This window comes from Raphanus sativus, chromosome 3 (genome assembly GCF_000801105.2).
Source record: "Raphanus sativus cultivar WK10039 chromosome 3, ASM80110v3, whole genome shotgun sequence".
Lineage (NCBI taxonomy): Eukaryota > Viridiplantae > Streptophyta > Magnoliopsida > Brassicales > Brassicaceae > Raphanus > Raphanus sativus.
Window position 1 is genome coordinate 14,413,667 of NC_079513.1, and position 19,363 is coordinate 14,433,029.

General features: G+C 29.9%; 3 protein-coding genes across 4 annotated transcripts; 1 reads left to right on the forward strand and 2 right to left on the reverse strand.

Annotated features, from left to right (window-relative positions):
* Positions 1-1,313: 1,313 nt before the first annotated feature.
* LOC108838709 (F-box protein At2g40910) lies at positions 1,314-2,713 on the reverse strand. Its single transcript, XM_018611590.2, is given in 2 exon segments — positions 1,314-2,487; positions 2,490-2,713. Coding segments are annotated over 2 exon segments (1,293 nt in total). The 5' UTR covers positions 2,707-2,713; the 3' UTR covers positions 1,314-1,411.
* Positions 2,714-7,495: 4,782 nt separating this feature from the next.
* Positions 7,496-9,087, reverse strand: LOC130494649 (F-box protein At2g40910-like). Of its 2 annotated transcripts, XM_057006572.1 has the most exons (3): positions 8,974-9,087; positions 8,349-8,892; positions 7,496-8,258 (listed from the first exon to the last, which is right to left on the reverse strand). In XM_057006572.1, exons 1-3 carry the CDS (start codon positions 9,076-9,078, stop codon positions 7,597-7,599), a joined length of 1,311 nt encoding a protein of 436 aa, XP_056862552.1. In that variant the 5' UTR covers positions 9,079-9,087; the 3' UTR covers positions 7,496-7,596. The 2 variants fall into 2 exon arrangements, with proteins under 2 accessions (XP_056862552.1, XP_056862551.1); XM_057006571.1 differs by having other exon boundaries at positions 7,496-8,892.
* Positions 9,088-14,475: 5,388 nt separating this feature from the next.
* LOC108838760 (F-box protein At2g40925-like) lies at positions 14,476-17,049 on the forward strand. The gene is made up of 3 exons (XM_057004799.1): positions 14,476-14,610; positions 14,716-14,981; positions 15,897-17,049. The coding sequence occupies exons 1-3, from the start codon at positions 14,506-14,508 to the stop codon at positions 16,984-16,986; spliced, it is 1,461 nt and encodes a 486-aa protein (XP_056860779.1). The 5' UTR covers positions 14,476-14,505; the 3' UTR covers positions 16,987-17,049.
* Positions 17,050-19,363: the final 2,314 nt, after the last annotated feature.

Consider the following 19,363-nt stretch of genomic DNA (forward strand, 5'->3'; position numbering starts at 1 on the left):
CATTTATATATCTTTACATTTTTGAATATATAATAATTATTATATCGTTTTATCATTTTGAATATATAATTGTATTTATTAATATTAAAATTTTGAAAAATAAAATGAAAATAGTTTGAAAATTTATTTTCACATTTAAAAAAGAATTTTCTTAAAAAATTGAAAAATCCAATTTTTATAATAAGTTTGAATTTAAAACATATAATTCAAAATTATTTTTATTGTTTCTTTATTACTCTTTGTATAATAAGGCAAGTTTGCCTCTTTAATGAAAACTCTTTTGCTAAGCCTAATTGATGAAAATCTATATCAATCTAAAAAGTTATGATCAAATTTGATAAGTCATCGTATATATACAACTTTCACAAGCCACATAATTTTAAAAATCTATTCTCTTAAAATTCACAAACTCTATACAAATTCATCTTCCTATAACCCCTCCCCCCTTAGGGTCTGACTGGTGTAACCGCAGCGTTGCGGTTGCGGGAGTTTGCGGATGCGGGTGGTTGCGGTTTTAAGCATTTTCTAGAGATTTGTACGACTGGTACAGCTGTTAGAAATTGTTGCGTTTGCGGGACTCTTATGACTGGTAAACTACCAAACGCAACATCTGTTAAATAATAATTTAACAATATTTATATTTTATGTAATTATAAAAAAATATAAAAATCATAAAAATATGATAAATATAAAATTTATATTTATAAAATAATATTATTCAATTTTAAAAATTTATAGAAAATATTTTAGTTTTGAATTTTTATAATATAAATTGAAATATAATATGAATACATTTTACAATTTCTATTATTTCAATTGAACATTTTTATTGGATATTTTTAGTATTGTTTTTATTTATTCTGTTTTTACAGAAAAAAATTTTACCCTCCCGCAACCGCCCGTAACCGCAAACGCTAGCTGGAACCAGCTTTTGATTTTAAGAGGTTCTGAGCGGTTTGAAGCGATTTGTAGCGTTTCTATGATTGTTTCGAAACGCCAACAACCGCTATGAACCGCAAAAGCTGCGTTTGCGGGTGGTAGCGGGAAAATCAGTCAGCACCTTAATTGCATGTATTAAAACGGAGATAACATTTTCTAGATCGTCAAATTACAAAACATAATATATATATATATATATATATATATATATATATATATATATAAAATTGACGGTTTAAAAATTTACATTGAACATAAATTAAATCAAACATCCGAACGAGAGTGCGGATCAAGTTCTAGTTGTTTTTAAAAGAAAAAACAAGGCATAAAAGTTATTATTCGTCTGTACAGAAACATGATGTCATCCGTAGATGTTATTAGCAATTTGACAGGGAATAATTACCCCTAAAAAGCGGTAGAAAACACACAAAAAACAAATCGAAGCAAAATCAAGTGAATAAAACAGCAACTGCTAAGTTTCCAAATAGATGACACTACTCTCGTTCACCAACCTCAAGTCAAAGTAGCAGTCTATGTCAAACCAACATTCTTTCTCGAACCAACGGTCTGGTATTCCTTTGATTTCAACCTTACTCAAGTCATTGCTTTGCAAATCATAACTCAAAATATAGAATCCAGAATGCACATCCGTAGGTGCTAAGATAACATTGCCGTCTTGAGTTGTGCCCTTTACAATCAAATCAATATCTTGGACTAAATGCATCTGACAAGGCTGCAAAACTAGGCTCCTCGTCGACCATTCCTTTTTCTCAGCATCTTCCAATACCCTTAATGTCGTCGTACCCTCAGTTCGTAAGTAGCTATATTCGAAAATAGCGATTTTTCCACCATACTTTATAAGTTCTGCTCTCATCTCAAATGCAGGAATAGCATATCTGTCATCCACATGTGCTATGATGGTAGTAAACTCTTCAGACCTAACGTCAAAACTCACAATCGCGTAAGTGTACATATTATGCCACGCCAGATAATATACTACTGATCCACTGATAGATTGTCCTGGTACAAAAGGGGCATGAGGACGATAATTCTCACTCGGGACAACCTTTTTCCACGAGCCTCCAGCTTCTAGCACGAACACCCAGTGCTCCGTCTTCAGATTAAGCAATTTGTCTGAATATATAACAATTGTGCATAATAGTTTGTATTGATTATCAACAGGGTCGTATCCGATATGGTTCCGCTTAATAAACTGTTTTTGACCTGGTTCGGCTATGATGTCGGGCTTAATCTTGGGTAAGGTCAAGCGTTGTCCGGTGGTGGGGTTGTATATACAAGTCCTTTTTCTCATTGAGAAACACATCAAGCCGTGGAGGCCGTTCAAGTAGTAGCCTCCCATCCCTGGGATGCTCAAATCTTGGTCGACCACAAAACAAGTGTTGTCTGGAGAGGTTGGTGACATGGACAGCAGTGCACGTTGCCCGTCTTTATCCACCAAACACATGTATAGATGTTGTTTCCGTTGAGTGATCGTAAGTAAACGTTCGCAAAAATACGGAGAAGAGATGAGTGATGACCACTGCTTGAGACGCACTTGAACCTCGCCAAGTACTTTCCCGGCAGTCTGATAAGAATTTCGACCAAAAGATCCAGAGGGATCTCGGACATATATCTTCTTCTTCTTCTTCTTCTTGTTCTTAAAGGTAGACCCAGAAAACAGCCCATGACCAACAAGTTATAAGCGCGACTTGATCTTCTTTTCTTCCGTTTAAACAACTTTGATGAGTTATCTCCTTTTGTATCCATTATCTTCAAAGACAACAGCAGTTAAGAACAAATCAATTGGAACTATATATAAATTCAAACTTTACCTTCGACTTCTTATTTTTTTTACCTTTCTTTGATCGCTGTAGAGCACTCGAGACAGGTCAACACTCATCTTTATGATAGCTAAAAACATGAAGAAAACAAACGTAAGTTAAGCTAAATTTTCTATCAAACACTTCCTTATCGTTTTGGCTATTATATTGCTTAAGTAATAGACTCTTCATCGATCACTACAAAAAAAAGAAGTGTATTACATCATTTATTTTAAATATTTGCATTACTTATAAATGATACAAATGAAATTTGCATCATTTATTAAAATGACTGAAAGTGATGATGCAAATAATTTTCATCAGTTTGAGCATAAGTGATGTTAATAGTTAGAATATTTGAATCATTTATTTAATTGATGTTAATATGCATCACTTGCAAAAATTGATGTTAGTTTTTGCATCATTTAACATAAATGATGTTATTATTTAAATGGTTTTTATAGTTAATTCTGAATATTTATATCAGTAACAGTAATTGATGTTGAAATTAGTAGATTTTAACGTATCCGTATAATACTATACTACTCAATTATTAGTGATCCTATTAATATTTTTTAATATTTGTTAAGATTTTCATAACAGAAACAAAATTTAAAATTATTTCGAGATATTTTTTATCCAGTATTAATACATCAAAAAATATACATATATTAAATAATTGTTATTTACAAAAATGAACAAAAAAATCATAAATACATCAAACGTATCTATCTCTTTCTTCATCATTCTTCATTCATCTGTTCTTTATTCATCTTGCTAAATATCTTCCACTTGAAGAATGAGGAATGAGGATTGTAAGTTTTTCAATAAACATCCTTTGAATACATTCACAAATGCATTTCCAACCTACAAAGAGTAAAAACAAAATCAAAACAAACTTTGTAAATAAAAACTCTTGACAAATCTCTTTTCAATTAGAACAATCATTCAAAAGTATAGATATCATAATAAATTTGAAGTACCTTTATGTTCTTGTTTCTCCAAAGATTTAGATAACATACTCTTTTCAATAATTAGTATGTGGATCTCTCTGTGGTCATAAAATTCACCATTGAAAACCTATATAAAAAGTATAGAAAAGAGATGAAGAAATCTAGAAACAAAATATGATATAATAGGAGAAAACATTTGTGAAGATAAGTAAGAGAGATCATAGTTAGTTTTCAAAGACAAAATTTGTAACTGTTGGAAACGTTTCTCGTCAAGGAGAAGAGTAGAAGAAGATTATGGCGTGGTAAAAGGATAGTGGGAGATTTTAAAACAAATCAATACTATTAATTTTGGAACATGACCAATTGATATGGGTTAGGTCCAATTTAAAATATAACTGCATCTCATCTAAATTATAACTGCATAAAGTAAATATAATTACATCTAGAATATTATTAAACCGTAACTTCGTGACTTCCCTTTATTTTCGTAGCAAACAACGATATGGGTGGGACCGATTTAACGTGTAATATTTATCAACTGAAGGTAGAAATTATTGAATACCAGAAAGAAATCAGTTGGGCTGAATTTAGTTTAAAAATAATAATCTACTGAATATTGACAGAAGCATAACCATATGACACAGGTACATACCTATTATTTTATATAGTTACATAAAATAATCTATTCTATTAATTTTGCAATTTGTCCTATTGATAAAAGTTGTGTCCACTATTTATTTTATTTATTTAATGAACCATTTATTTTATAACTGTCATTTAAATATTCAAACTGCCGTATTTATAACTTTCTCCCTCTTTAGTTCCAATATTATCGAAGCCAACTTCTTGATGTCACGTATGCAACTTCCTCCCTCCGTATTTTATAACTCCCTCCCACTTTTTATAACTGTCATTTATTTTATGACATCAAGTTGCATATTTACATAACAAACGCTAATTAATCATATTCTTGATGTCTGATGTAACAATATGCAACTTTCAATCATATTAATGATTGATACACTCTTATTTATATTCTTTTTATATATATATTACTATAAGTAGTTTTATATTTGACTATGATCTATTGATAAATGTTATGTTCAACTATGTATTTTATTTATTTAAATGACTATCCTATCAAACTAAATTAATATTAAATATAAATATGATTACCAAAAAACTCAAATACAAAAATTAAAAATTTTAACTTAATTTAAAACAAAAAAATATATCCGCTTTTTGTAATGGCACGTCAGAATCTAGGACTCCAGAATCCTCTTCCATTAAAACACAAGTATGATTGATAAAAGGTTGTATCCAATTATTATTCTTTTTATTTAAAAGTTTTCTTATTATTTCACTAAGATTAATTAACTTCTATCTTAATTCCATGATTTTCAGACTCATTTCCCCAATAATTATTAGTCGACAGTTCTATTTTAATTCTAGGAAAGCCCTTTTTTTGATTAATTATTTTATGATTGTGTTTTGATATTTACACTTGATAATACCATAGGAAAAAATAATATATATATATATTAGTTCACGGTTTATGCCAGATTACTTTCTTTTGGCTAAGGTTCTACTACGTTTATTGTATTATTTTGTAAGTATATTTTTCAAAATATTTTGTTCGGATTCCGGTGCTAGTTGGGTTTGATATTGATTTTCGGATATAACACTTTAAAAACTGTTCGACTATATAGATCATGTCTATAGAGTATGTACTGGATGACTTTATGGGTCACCGGACTTTGGATCGAGTGAACCGCATGTTAATAAATAAATTAATTAATTTTACTATAAACCAAAGTTAAATATTATCTAAACTTTTTATAAAACATAAAATAATAGTTTGGATATGTACATATTTTATGTTTGGAAAACATTTAGAAAATACTTAACTTTAGTTTCTATATATATTATTTTCATTTGACATACAAAATAGTTTAGATTATTTATTTACTTTTAACAAGTTAAGATTTATGACATACGAAAAAATATCAAAATTTAAAAATTCATAAATATTTATTTATTAGTTTAACAAGTGTTTTAACCGGGTTCCAGATTTTAGTGATTTTTTGCGGATTCTTTGGTTTTTTAAATATTGGTATTTCACAAAACCTAAACCGGATTTATCTTGAGTCATCGGATTTACCGGTTCAACTGCATGTCCGGATCGGGTTTCAAAACACCGAGGATGGGACTTTGATTTTCGGGTCGATTCCGATTCGGGTTTTTTGGGTACAAATATTCTTGACTAATTATGTTAGGTAACTACTAAGAAAAAATTATATGTTGCAAACTTTATGAATAAAGTTTAAAAAATAATATGTGAAATGTATATGGACAAGTGTATAGTTATGCAACTTGATATATTTAATATAGTTACCAAAATTAAATTAAATTAAATTAATAATTAATTAAAATATATTAAAAATAAAAAATAAAAAATAAAAATTAATTTAAAAAAAAATAAAACAAAAATATACCCGCCCTTTAGAGGGCATGTCAAAATCTAGTTATTAGTTAAATTTTGAGATAAATTGGAAACAAATATATATATATATATATATAATATATATATATATATATATATATATATATATATATATTCATTTCAGTTACTTTAAAATTGTTTTTGTACCCACACACAAATATATGTAAACTACTAAGTAATTTCAAAGAATTTTATGAAATACTTATAGGGCAATACAGTTTTAATAAAATATCCATTATAATATATCTATTTTAAGGAAATAAATTTATATTATTAATATGGAAATTTTGACTTCAAAAATATTTTTGACGTAACCAACACAAACTATAATTATTATTTTTTATCTGAATTATATTAGTGTCATTTTATTATTGATGCAAAGATTTGCTTCTTTTATTTAAATGATGTTAAATTTTTATTATTTCTGTAAATAATACTAACATAAATTAGTATATGAATCAGTTATTTAAATGATATAAACTCATATTTTGCATCAGTTCGTTCAAAATGATATAAATTTGAATCAATTTCATGGAAATGATGCTAATAAATTAATAAAAACATCATTTATTATAACTGACGTTGAAACACACATTTTGTATCATTTATAAATAAACAATTCAAACTAGTATCACTTATTTTTCTGATACTATTTATGTGATACAATAAAAGGTTTTTTGTAGTGAATATCTAATTCCTTTCTATATATTGCATCGATCTTTTTATTCTATACCCATTGTCATGTTCCATGTCTGAACTATTTACTCACACGCACGACCATTAGAAAGAATTTATTGTTGTTTTAGAATTATATATGCTTAAAGTTACCAAATATATTAGAGATTGCATGCACGTTTAATATATAGTTATGTTTTATATATTTGCTATGTACTCTACTTTATTCATTTGAGTAAACGTACCAGTCGTACTCAAGTAGTATCTATTTATATACTTCTCCTAATGTTCTATTTTTCCCCTTTTAGTTAAGAGCATGCGTGATCTTCCCACTTCAGTTTCTAAAAAGAACGTTTAAATAATTTTCTTTCAATTAGTAAAGGGATCCGGTCAGTGACACCTATTTTACTATCTTCTCTAAATTTCTTTCTGCACTCTAAATTGTTTCCGAAACAATAGCTATATTCATTGTAAAAAGGTTTTTTGAGATGAATAAATTTAATATTCATTCAAAAGAATATATAATATTTTGTATTAGAGTTGATTACATGTGTTTTGTTTTTGTTTTTGTTATTACTTTTGTTTTTCCTTTTCATTCAAAAGAATATATAATGTTTTTCCTATTTGGAATAATTACCCCTAAAAAGCGGTAGAAAACACACAAAAACAAATCGAAGCAAAATCAAGTGAATAACACAGCAAGTGCTCAAGTTTCCAAATAGATGAAACTACTCTCATTCACCAACCTCAAGTCAAAGTTGCATTCTTTGTCAAACCAACATTCTTTCTCGAACCAATGGTCTGGTATTCCTTTGGTTTCAACCTTACTCAAGTCATTGCTTTGCAAATCATAACTCAAAATATAGAATCCAGAATGCACATCCATAGGTGCTAAGATAACTTTGCCGTCTTGAGTTGTGCCCTTTACAATCAAATCAATATCTTGGACTAAATGCATCTGACAAGGCTGCAAAACTAGGCTCCTCGTCGACCATTCCTTTTTCTCAGCATCTTCCAATACCCTTAATGTCGTCGTACCCTCAGTTCGTAAGTAGCTATATTCGAAAATAGCGATTTTTCCACCATACTTTATAAGTTCTGCTCTCATCTCAAATGCAGGAATAGCATATCTGTCATCCACAAATGCTATGATGGTAGTAAACTCTTCAGACCTAACGTCAAAACTCACAATCGCATAAGTGTACATATTATGCCACGCCAGATAATATACTACTGATCCACTGATAGATTGTCCTGGTACAAAAGGGGCATGAGGACGATAATTCTCACTCGGGACAACCTTTTTCCACGAGCCTCCAGCTTCTAGCACGAACACCCAGTGCTCCGTCTTCAGATTAAGCAATTTGTCTGAATATATAACAATTGTGCATAATAGTTTGTATTGATTATCAACAGGGTCGTATCCGATATGGTTCCGCTTAATAAACTGTTTTTGACCTGGTTCGGCTATGATGTCGGGCTTAATCTTGGGTAAGGTCAAGCGCTGTCCGGTGGTGGGGTTGTATATACAAGTCCTTTTTCTCATTGAGAAACACATCAAGCCGTGGAGGCCGTTCAAGTAGTAGCCTCCCATCCCTGGGATGCTCAAATCTTGGTCGACCACAAAACAAGTGTTGTCTGGAGAGGTTGGTGACATGGACAGCAGTGCACGTTGCCCGTCTTTATCCACCAAACACATGTATAGATGTTGTTTCCGTTGAGTGATCGTAAGTAAACGTTCGCAAAAATATGGAGAAGAGATGAGTGATGACCACTGCTTTGAGACGCACTTGAACCTCGCCAAGTACTTTCCCGGCAGTCTGATAAGAATTTCGACCAAAAGATCCAGAGGGATCTCGGACATATATCTTCTTCTTCTTCTTCTTGTCCTTAAAGGTAGACCCAGAAAACAGCCCATGACCAACAAGTTATAAGCGCGACTTGATCTTCTTTTCTTCCGTTTAAACAACTTTGATGAGTTATCTCCTTTTGTATCCATTATCTTCAAAGACAACAGCAGTTAAGAACAAATCAATTGGAACTATATATAAATTCAAACTTTAATCATTGAATACAAAATCACCTGGGCAATACTCTGACATTGCTTAAGCTTGAAATCCTGCTCGGAAGCTGCTTGTTTCAGATTCTTTCTTCCTATGTTCTTCATCTCATTCACCCTTAAGTTCATACTTCTGCAGAAAAGACCTAATCTGTATCTATGCAAAGGTGCGTTTTAATTCTTTTTATTGTCAAATTTCTTAATTAAGATATATAGCAATTATTACGTGTTTAAGATTGTAATACATGTGAATTTATCTCATAACGAAAAATATATATAATAAAATAATAACAGAAACGAATTTTGTTTGAAAAGTAATTATAACTTTTATCTAAGTATTTTTCAATTTTTAAAATCCTAACAAAAAAGATAGTTTTAAAAGATGATTTGATAATAATTTTTCATCTAATATTGTGATACTATGTGATTTTTCCGTGCTCATGCACGGATACGAATATTTATAAATTAAATATGTTACAATAGTTGATTGTTATTTAATTTTAATTTTGGATTAATTTATAATTTGTATGGATAATTTATACTAATAATATAATATTATTGTAATCAGACATATGATTTTAAATAAGTTATCATTTGGGTATATTGGATTGCATCATTCAATTTCTCTAAATTCAACTAATATTTTTATTTTAAATATATGAAAATTATAATTATTTGCATTTACGTTTGTTGTTATGTTAGATATGTAAATACATTTTAAGAAGTTATTTATAACTAAGATATATTATACTTAGAATGAAGTAAAATAAACTAAATATTTGATTCCAAATTACAAAAATTAAATTATATGTTGATTTTTTAAAATAAAATATTAGAAAGTAAAAAGATAATCAATAGAAGGTTAATTTCATAAGTAACTAATACATTTTTGGAAGCTCCTAAACACATATCAATATTTTTTGTGATTGTATTTTAGAAATCATATTATATAAGTAAAATATAATTTATAGATTACGAAATCACATTATATACAAATATATATTTTCATCTAAGAAAATATAGATATAAAGAAATATTTTATTACTTCAAAAGTATATTTTATGTTATTTAAAATAGTTTTAAATGGAATATTTCTATTTTGTGAAATTTCCTTTTTAATGAAATCATATTATATAAACATATATTTTCGTTTTTATTTTTTATTTTTTTTAACTTGATAAATGTTTCCTTTTTTATTATATATGTTATTTGGAAAATTTAAAAAGAAACTAAATAAAAGTTTCAATAATAGTATTTAAATGTAAATTTTTAATTCATTAAGGGTATCAATGTAATCAACCACCGTGAGAGTTAATATGAGCGCAACACATAGAAACTGACGTCTCAAATAATATTATAGAGATGTGTTAAAATATAAATGATTAAAAATCTATATACTAAGATAATAAAACAAATTTTAAAATTGAAAATTTATTTAATAGTAAAAAGCAACTTTAAAATTATTTGTTAGTATTTTTCAAAAACTTTAATTTTTAAAAATGATAAAAAAGATTTGAAAAATAATTTTTAAAATATTATATTGAGCTTGGTTCTCAAAATTGCATTGTACACATGTCGATTATATACTTATAATTGTGATATGTGTTAAAGTATATCATAATTAAAAATAAATATACTAAAATACTAAAAATGATTTTGTTAAAAATAATTTTAAATATTATTTAATAATAATTTACATTTTTAAAATCTTAAAAAATAGAATAGCAAACATTTATTTGATAGTAATTTTTATGTAAATACTATTGTATTTTGTAAAAATGATCTGTGGAAGTTTAAACATAAATATAGATGTGAAATATTTGTAGCTATTTTGGTTATAATCTTTAACATACAATTATCTAATGAAAATGGAAAGTAATTATAATTTAAAATATATATACTAAGATAATAACAAACACAAGTTTTGTTTGAAAAGTAACTAATTATTATCTAATATTATTTTCCATTTTTAAAATCCAAAACAAAAGATAATCGCAAAAGATGATTTGATAGTAATTTTATATTTAATATTGTGACATATGTTAAATATATATAATGATTAAAAAATATATATACTAAAATAATAAAAATGAATTTAAAAATTTATTTAATACTAAGAAAGTAACTTTAAAATTATTTAATAGTATTTCTTAGAAACTTTAGTTTTAAGAATTCTTAAAAAGATTTTAAAATAATTTCTAAAAAATTATATGAGTGTTGATTCTTCAAAGTTGCAAATTAACATGATTGACACATTCCGGTTGTATGAATTATAAGAATGATAATGATAAAAATTGTAAAAATATTAATTTAAAAACTATTTAAAAAATCCTGAGCAAAAATTAAATTCATAATATTTTTTTAAAAAGAGTATTTGATGATGAACTTGATACTAAATTTTTATTTAATTAACAAAAACAAATTGTAAAAACAATGGTGATATGAACTGTAAAATAGTAATTATAAATTTATTTAGGAGTAACTTGAAATAATTATTTGATATTAATTAAATTTCTTAAACTCTAAACAGAAAATTATTGTAACAGCCTATATGATAATATTTTTATTTTTAAAAAAATAAGAAAGATTAAAAATAGAATATTTTCCATTTTTATATCTTAACAAAAGTAAAATTTTAGAAACTTTTTAAAAGGAAATTTACTTTTTTCAAAATCTGTTTTTATCTTAATATATATATTTTCGATCATTATATATTTTAATATATGCAAAAATATTAGAAAGAAAATTACTATCAAATAATATATTTTGTAGTTATTTTTTGTTTAGGATTTTAAAAATGGAAAACTACTGTTAGATAATAATTATAATTATTTTTAGCCAAAATTTGTTTTTGTTATTATCTTAGTATATATAGTTTTAATTATGAATTAGACTCACACATGTCACATTCTTAAATATATATTTATCATGTGTCATGTTAATTATCCCTTTCTTATTAAAAGAGAAGCAAAATAAAAAATTAATCTTTAAAGTATAATATATTTACAAGCATGCCATTTGCTTATGTGTCAACTTGAGAGTCTTCCTCAGTTTCATTTTATATCAACCCTTTCTTATCTAGACTATTTACAATACATTGCCATTGGTAACACTATTAAATAATTACATTAATATTTGAAACCTATGGTTTTCTATTTTTCGTGGGCTTTTTGAAAAAGAACATTGACAACAAAATATTTTACTCAATTATTCAATGCAAAGATATTGAGTGGGAGTTATATCAAATTTTCTTAATTACTAAGAGTTTCCAAATTTAAGAGATTTTTTTTGTCAATCACGCATTCATTTATATGGTTTAGTGTCAATCACGTGCTCATTATCATGGAGTTACTATATTACCGGAATTAGTATAGGAAAGTTTTCAAAGTTAAACTATATAACTTATATTAACAAAGATTCTCCTCAATATTTATAAAGTTATGGTCTTATATACACATTTCTCTGTCTTATATAAATTTATGCATGGTCGGATATGATTTAATTTTGTTTATAAAAAGTTATGGTCTTATATACAGATTTCTCTGTCTTATATAAATTTATGCATGGTCGGATATGATTTAATTTTGTTTATAACTTTTTATACATGGGTTTTTAATGGGACACCGACAAAAAATGTTTAACAGAGTACATGTTCTAATTTTCGATTTACAATAACCCAAATCTATACCGATCAAATTATGATCCTAAAAGAATATTTTCAGTAAATTAATTTTGGTCAAACACACGTATTACAAGAGATAGAAGAATACTTATTACTTTTTCCATGTATGTTTTTATCATCAACTTATTAGTTTGTGTATTATTAATTTTCTATATATTAAAAAGAAATATTTGAAAAATAGTAACTTCAATTTTGTATTACAAGAGATAGAAGAATACTTTTACTTTTCTATGTATGTTTTTATCGTCAACTTATTAGTTTGTGTATTATTAATCTCCTATATATTGAAGAAGAAACATTTGAGAAATAGTAACCTCAATTTTGTACTAATTAAAAAATCTCTTGCTTATATGGCAATCAATTAGATATCCAATATTACTATGTGTCATCATTACATTCAAATTGAAAAACATGGTGATCCAATTTAAAAAATCATTAATTATTAATATAAATTTTTTTCTCCATTATTTTCTAAATAGAACATACGAAATTACCTAATCTGATCGAATAGATATGCTAATTTAATTTTAAATAATAAAGATTTGACAATAATTTATACATCCTCTATCATTTTGTTTTATATTTATAATATTAAAATAAATTAGACAATCAAATTAACCAAATAATGAAAATTTTGATTTTTCTATATATGTTATATTTTGAATTTTATCAATGAATATAAATTAATAAATTTTTTAAAAACTCACTTTGAAAATTTGTGATCAATGGTTTAATTCCTTATATATTAATCGAGGAAAGATACAAAATTGTTATCATATATTTATTATTCATAATCATTAATTATTCTTAGAAAATAGATGGGTACATCTTAATTTATATTATATTTTTTATCAAACTAACTATCAAATTGATAAATAGTGTACAAAATAAAATTCTCGCACTTTCCTTAAATAGAAACTACGGAACTACAAAATATGATCAACATATATATATATATATATGAAAATTAATGATTATGAATAATAAATATTTGTTAACAATTTTTGTACATTTCTTCATTTTTGTCTAATTTTATATTATTAAAAGAAATTAAAAAAATCACATTAACCATATAATAGAAAAATTTAGATTTTTCCTTTTATGTTCTATTTTGAACTTTTTTAAACAACTATAAATTACTAAAAAAAATTTAAATCTCACTTTTGAAAATTTTGTGACCAATTTCTTAATTTGTTTTGTTATAACAAAATACAAATTATCATAAAATTGTATTAATATAGATTTTTATTTAATAAATATTCAAATTAAATAATATATATATTCAGCTAGCAACTTAGAGTAAGAAAATCGGCTGCATCAATTTAGTCGTCCAGTTGAAACCGTTCAAAATTATGTGAAAAACTAAAAGGTCAAAGTAATTCGATTTTGAAAAAATACTAAGCTGCTGGTTCTAAAATTATTTAAATAGTTCTTAGTGATGTTATAGTAAAGTATTAATTGTAGAACCTGTTTTTGTAATAAAAGTTCACTTCATGGTCATATTACGGTTTTTATAGGTATAGACAAGGTGATAAACTTTTTAAGCTTAAATCGATCGGATTCATCATAAATTAAATAGATTTTGGTCCATAATTACAATTACAAATGTTCGACCTAAAATATAGATGATTATATTAAAATACATAATTGTATGCATATTAAAAAAATTCAAATAAATATACATATTTAATTTATCAATACTATGTATTTTTAATATATAAGCTCACCCTGCGTTTTGCGCAGATCTTATCCTAGTTAACTTTATATAATAAGATAGTGTATGTGCTTAAACCTAAAAACATATTTTTCTTTTTCCTTTTCTTTACGTTTTTCTTCTGACCAAACCCAAATTTCGATTGTCTAGAGTTTTAGAGATGAAGAGATGGAGAATAAATCTGAAACAAGTGGATTCGGAGCAGGATTTCAAGCTTAAGCAATGTCAGAGTATTGCACATGTCGTCTCTTCCAACCAAATTGAGGTACTTTTTTTTGTGTTTTCTCGATTGTATGATGTAGTGATTGTAATTTTAAGCAAATTAATAGAAAGTTTCCAATTGATTTGTTTTTAACTGCTTTCTTTGAAGATAATGGATGCAAAAGTAGACAACTCATCAACATTATTGTTTAAATTCAAGAAAAGAAGATCAACTCCTTTGTGTAACTTGTTGATCACGGGCTCTTCTTTTTTGGGTCTAGCTCCCACCCAACAAAACAGAAGAAGAAGAAGAAGAAGAAGAAGAAGAAGAAGAAGAAGAAGAAGAAGAAGAAGAAGAAGCAGAGATACGTCGGAGATTCCTCTGGATCTATTGATTGAGATTCTTTGTAGACTGCCAGGAAAGTACTTGGCGAGGTTCAAGTAGGGATGTCAATTGGGCTGTCCGGACAGAAGTGGACATGTCCAGATGGGCTTTTTTTTTTTGGGCGTTTTTGGTCTTGTGTCCAAATATGTCCATGTCCAAATAGTCCATGTCCAAATAGGACCATGTCCAAATAGTCCATGTCCAAATAGGACCATGTCCAGTTGGACTGTCCATGGAGTCCAGTTCGCCCATTTGATTTAAAAAAATATACAGATTCTAAATTTTATATATAACAACAGTACTTAGATCTCAAAACCCATGTGATAGCTCTCCATAGATCGGTAGTCAAACAAACCCGACCAGGAAGTTCACTCAAAACCTTCCTAAGCTGAGCTTTCTCATTCTCAAATATCTTCAGAACATCGGATACAGCCGTGTTTCGACACCAGAACTGAATGCTTGGATTTGCATAAGCAAAAGCCTCCCTAATCCTTCGATACTCAACAAATGAGTATGAAAGATCATGCTCAGCAATAGCACAAGCGATCATCTCGCGGAAGACCATTATATCAATGAGAAGATAGAGAGAGCTCGAGATCGGGAGAGAGCTCGTCGGAGAAGAGAGAGCTCGACGGAGATGGGTTTTCGTCAGAGAGATGGAGAGCTCGAGATCGAGAGAGATGGAGTCATGGAGAGCTTGAGAGTTGAGATCGAGAGAGATGAGATTGGGAGATAAGAGTGACGGCCAAGTGAAAAAATGATTTTTCCCCAATTAAAAACCCTAGAGATTTTAATGATTTGGACGGCCCATGTCCATTTGGTCTTGTCAATTGGTCTTTGGGCGTATTTGGGCGTTGTCCAGTTGGACAACAAAATATTTTGGACGAATTTGGGCATGTCCATATTAGTCCATATTAATTTGGACATGGACGTCCATGGACAAAGTGTCCAGTTGACATCCCTAGGTTCAAGTGCGTCTCAAAGCAGTGGTCATCACTCATCTCTTCTCGATATTTTTGTGAGCGTTTATTCACCACCACACAACAAAAACTACAACCACATCTATACATGTGTTTGGTGGATGACGACGAGAAAAGTGCACTGCTGTCCATGTCACCAACGTCTCCAGACAACACTTGTTTTGTGGTCGACCAAGATTTGAGCATCCCAGGGATGGGAGGCTACTTCTTGAGTGATCTCCACGGCTTGATCTGTTTCACAGTGAGAAAAAAGGCGTGTATATACAACCCCAGCACAGGACAACGCTTGACCTTACCCATGATAAAGCCCAACATCATAGCCGACCAAGGTCAAACTAGCTATATTAGCCGGCACTATATGGGATACGACCTTGTTAATAATAAACACAAACTATTATGCACAATTGTTATGTACTGCGACCGTTTGTTTAATCTGAAATCAGAGCACTGGGTGTTCGTGCTAGAAGCTGGAGGTTCTTGGAAAAAGGTTGTTCCCCATGAGAGTTATCGTTCTCATACCCCTTTCGCAGTAGGACAGTACTGTATCAGTGGATCAGTAGTACATTATCTGGCGTGGCATGATATGTACACTTGCGCGATTGTGAGTTTCGACTTCAGGTCTGAAGAGTTAACTACCATCATAGCACCTGATGATGTCAGGGCTAATATGTCCATTCCTGCGCTTGAGATGAAGGCTGATCTTATAGAGTATGGAGGAAAAGTAGCTATTTTTGAACATAGCAACCTAAAAATTGAGGGTATGGTGGTATTATGGGTATTGGAAGATGCTGAGAAAAAGGAATGGTCCAAGAGGAGTCTGGTTTTGCAGCCTTGTCAGAGGCATTTAGTCCAGGACACTGAGTTGATCTTAAAAGGCACAACTCGAGACGGCAAAGTTATCTTGGCACCCTTTGAGATGCATTATGGGTTCTATATTTTGTGTTATGATTTGCAAAACAATGGCTTGAGTAAGGTCGATATCAAAGGAGTACCACACCGTTGGTTTGACAAAGAGTGTTATTTTGATTTGAGGTTGATGGATGAGAATGAGAGCCTCTTCTACATGGAAACTTGACCATTGGCTTTTTATTACTTTGTTTGTCTTTCTCAAACCGAGCTACTTGCTCTTGATTCTTGTTTCGTTCAGACTAGTGATGCAGCGCACCTTATGGATTTGGCCTACTAAAGACAAATAGGTTTATTGGGCTCTACGTGTTTGTCAAGCTAGTAATTGTTTACTATTCTTTTATCTAAAGATAATATCAAACCTTTGTAGTATTAGACACATAGTTGTTCCACATCGGGTATTGGAAGAGATCCTTAGCAATATATAAGATAGGTGGGTCACTCCTCTTATCACCAATTGGTTTTAAGTGTGAAGCCCATCTAGCTTAATATGGTATCAAAGCCCACGATCCACAAAATCCAACCCGATCCACATCGATCCGTGCCTAAAGCTGGCCCATCGATCTTTGCCCATAAATTCCGAGATTGACGCTTAAAGAGCCATCATCTCGAGGGGGCGTATTAGACACATAGTTGTCCCACATCGGGTATTGGAAGGGATCCTTAGCAATATATAAGATAGGTGGGTCACTCCTCTTATCACCAATTGGTTTTAAGTGTGAAGCCCATCTAGCTTAACATGTAGATTAGTTAGAATAAGATATACGATTCTGATCTTTGTATAGTATAATAAATAGGATCATCGCTTTGTAAAGAAACTATTGATATATTGAATAATAAAAACCCTAGAACGTTGTTCTTCTTCCTTGTCTTCGGTATTCTTTGGAATCAACGAACATCAAGAACCCTCGTTTGAACGGCTATTCTTCGGAATCAATGATCATCGAGTCCTTGTCGAGCGGCCATTCCTGTGGGAATCAACGATCTTCGAGCTTATCAAGCTTAACGCTGCACCAGTTTGGTATCAGAGCAAGCACGTTCCTGTCCGGAATTTTTTTTTCTACATCATGGCATCTAACAATTTGCTTGTCTTAATGGATCAACACACGTGTGAATCACTACCAGATCTGTTTTCTCAAAGTGAAGAAAATCCCTACACCGAGATTGAGATTTTGGGTGAACCTGTTTTTGATGTATATGACGAGCCGGATTTCTATGTTAATGATGAAGAACTATTAGTTACGAGTTGTGGAGATATTCATTGGTGGATCCGCAACGAGAAACCATATCCATTTTCACTAAGGGAAGAAAATCTCTACAATGAAATTGAGATATATGGTGAACCTGTTTTTGACATCTATGGTGAGCCTGTTTCTGACGTCTATGACGACGAGCCGGGTTTCCATGTTAAGAATGAAGAAATATTGGTTAAGAGTTACGAGGATGCTGCACATTCACAATCTAAATATGACAAGAACCAAGTTATCGAGAGACAGCCCATGATCCTTTCAAGATTAAGGCAGCCCGTCTATAAGTTGAATGTTGCTTTTGATCATATAAGCTATACCAGTTTGTGTGAAGAAACACCAGAACATACACAGAATCGTTTGATGTGTTTCTTTTGGACTTGGTCATCACATGTCCTTACATCCAATATGTTACTTGCGGGTATCACCATGTTCAAGATGCGGGGTCATATATTTTTATCAATAGATACTTATTTGGTAAAAGTTGGAGGAGGAATGAATCCCGTACTAGACAGTACGACAAAGTCTTTTTCTTTGTCCTTTTTTTATTATAATAAAGGGGAGAAAGAAGAAAAAGGAAGCTACGTTATATGTTGTTGTGAAGCATGTCTTCCTGATTTGGCGAGTGAACCAAACTCCATTAATACTGGTTCCGAGCAGCTCTTCTCTTCTTGCTACTGTGCGATGCAAGAACCGGGTTCGAACACTTTGGTGATGCTCTGTTTTCACTCAGCTGTTGCATGTGATGTTCAGAGTATGAGCTTTCTTCAGCGAACATGTCTTGTTGACCTTCGTATTCAAATGAGGTGTAACGTGAGCGGCGGTTGGATCTTCTTGTCATGTTCTCTGGCATTGTTAGTAAGGTCGAGGGGAGAACATGATTTTTGTTATGCCGCTTGTGTTGGGCGATTTATGCTTCACTGTGGTTCTCTTGTGGCTTTTGTCTTTGATGAAAAAGGGGAAAGAAAATGTTCCTGGTCACTATGGGCTCGGGATATCTTTATGATTCTTTTTCAAGAATTCTCTCACATGATCATTTTAATCCTTTTGAAATTACTATTTCTAAGTAATTTACCGTGTGGAACGTATAAGTGGGAAACTAGAGCTATATGTGATCCACGACTGAGGCTCGACAATACGTCTTTGACAAATACGTGGTGGGATGAAGTTTCTTGGGCATCAAGTAACCTTCTTGGCTCTCGCCCTTGTCTTCATGTTCAAAGAGACAACTCTGTTATTTTTCCACCATCATTGACTCATTTACCTCTTGTCACCTGTCACATGGAGGAAGACATCTAT

What these genes read in the sequence shown, in the direction of transcription:
- LOC130494649 (XM_057006571.1), bottom strand. Translation starts at nt 9,078, where the DNA reads ATGAACTTAAGGGTGAATGAGATGAAGAACATAGGAAGAAAGAATCTG. An exon ending in AATGTCAGAGTATTGCCCAG is followed by an intron (nt 8,893 to 8,973) that starts GTGATTTTGTAT and finishes TTGTCTTTGAAG; the next exon opens with ATAATGGATACAAAAGGAGA.
- LOC108838760 (XM_057004799.1), top strand. Translation starts at nt 14,506, where the DNA reads ATGAAGAGATGGAGAATAAATCTGAAACAAGTGGATTCGGAGCAGGAT. An exon ending in TCTCTTCCAACCAAATTGAG is followed by an intron (nt 14,611 to 14,715) that starts GTACTTTTTTTT and finishes CTTTCTTTGAAG; the next exon opens with ATAATGGATGCAAAAGTAGA. An exon ending in CCAGGAAAGTACTTGGCGAG is followed by an intron (nt 14,982 to 15,896) that starts GTTCAAGTAGGG and finishes TGACATCCCTAG; the next exon opens with GTTCAAGTGCGTCTCAAAGC.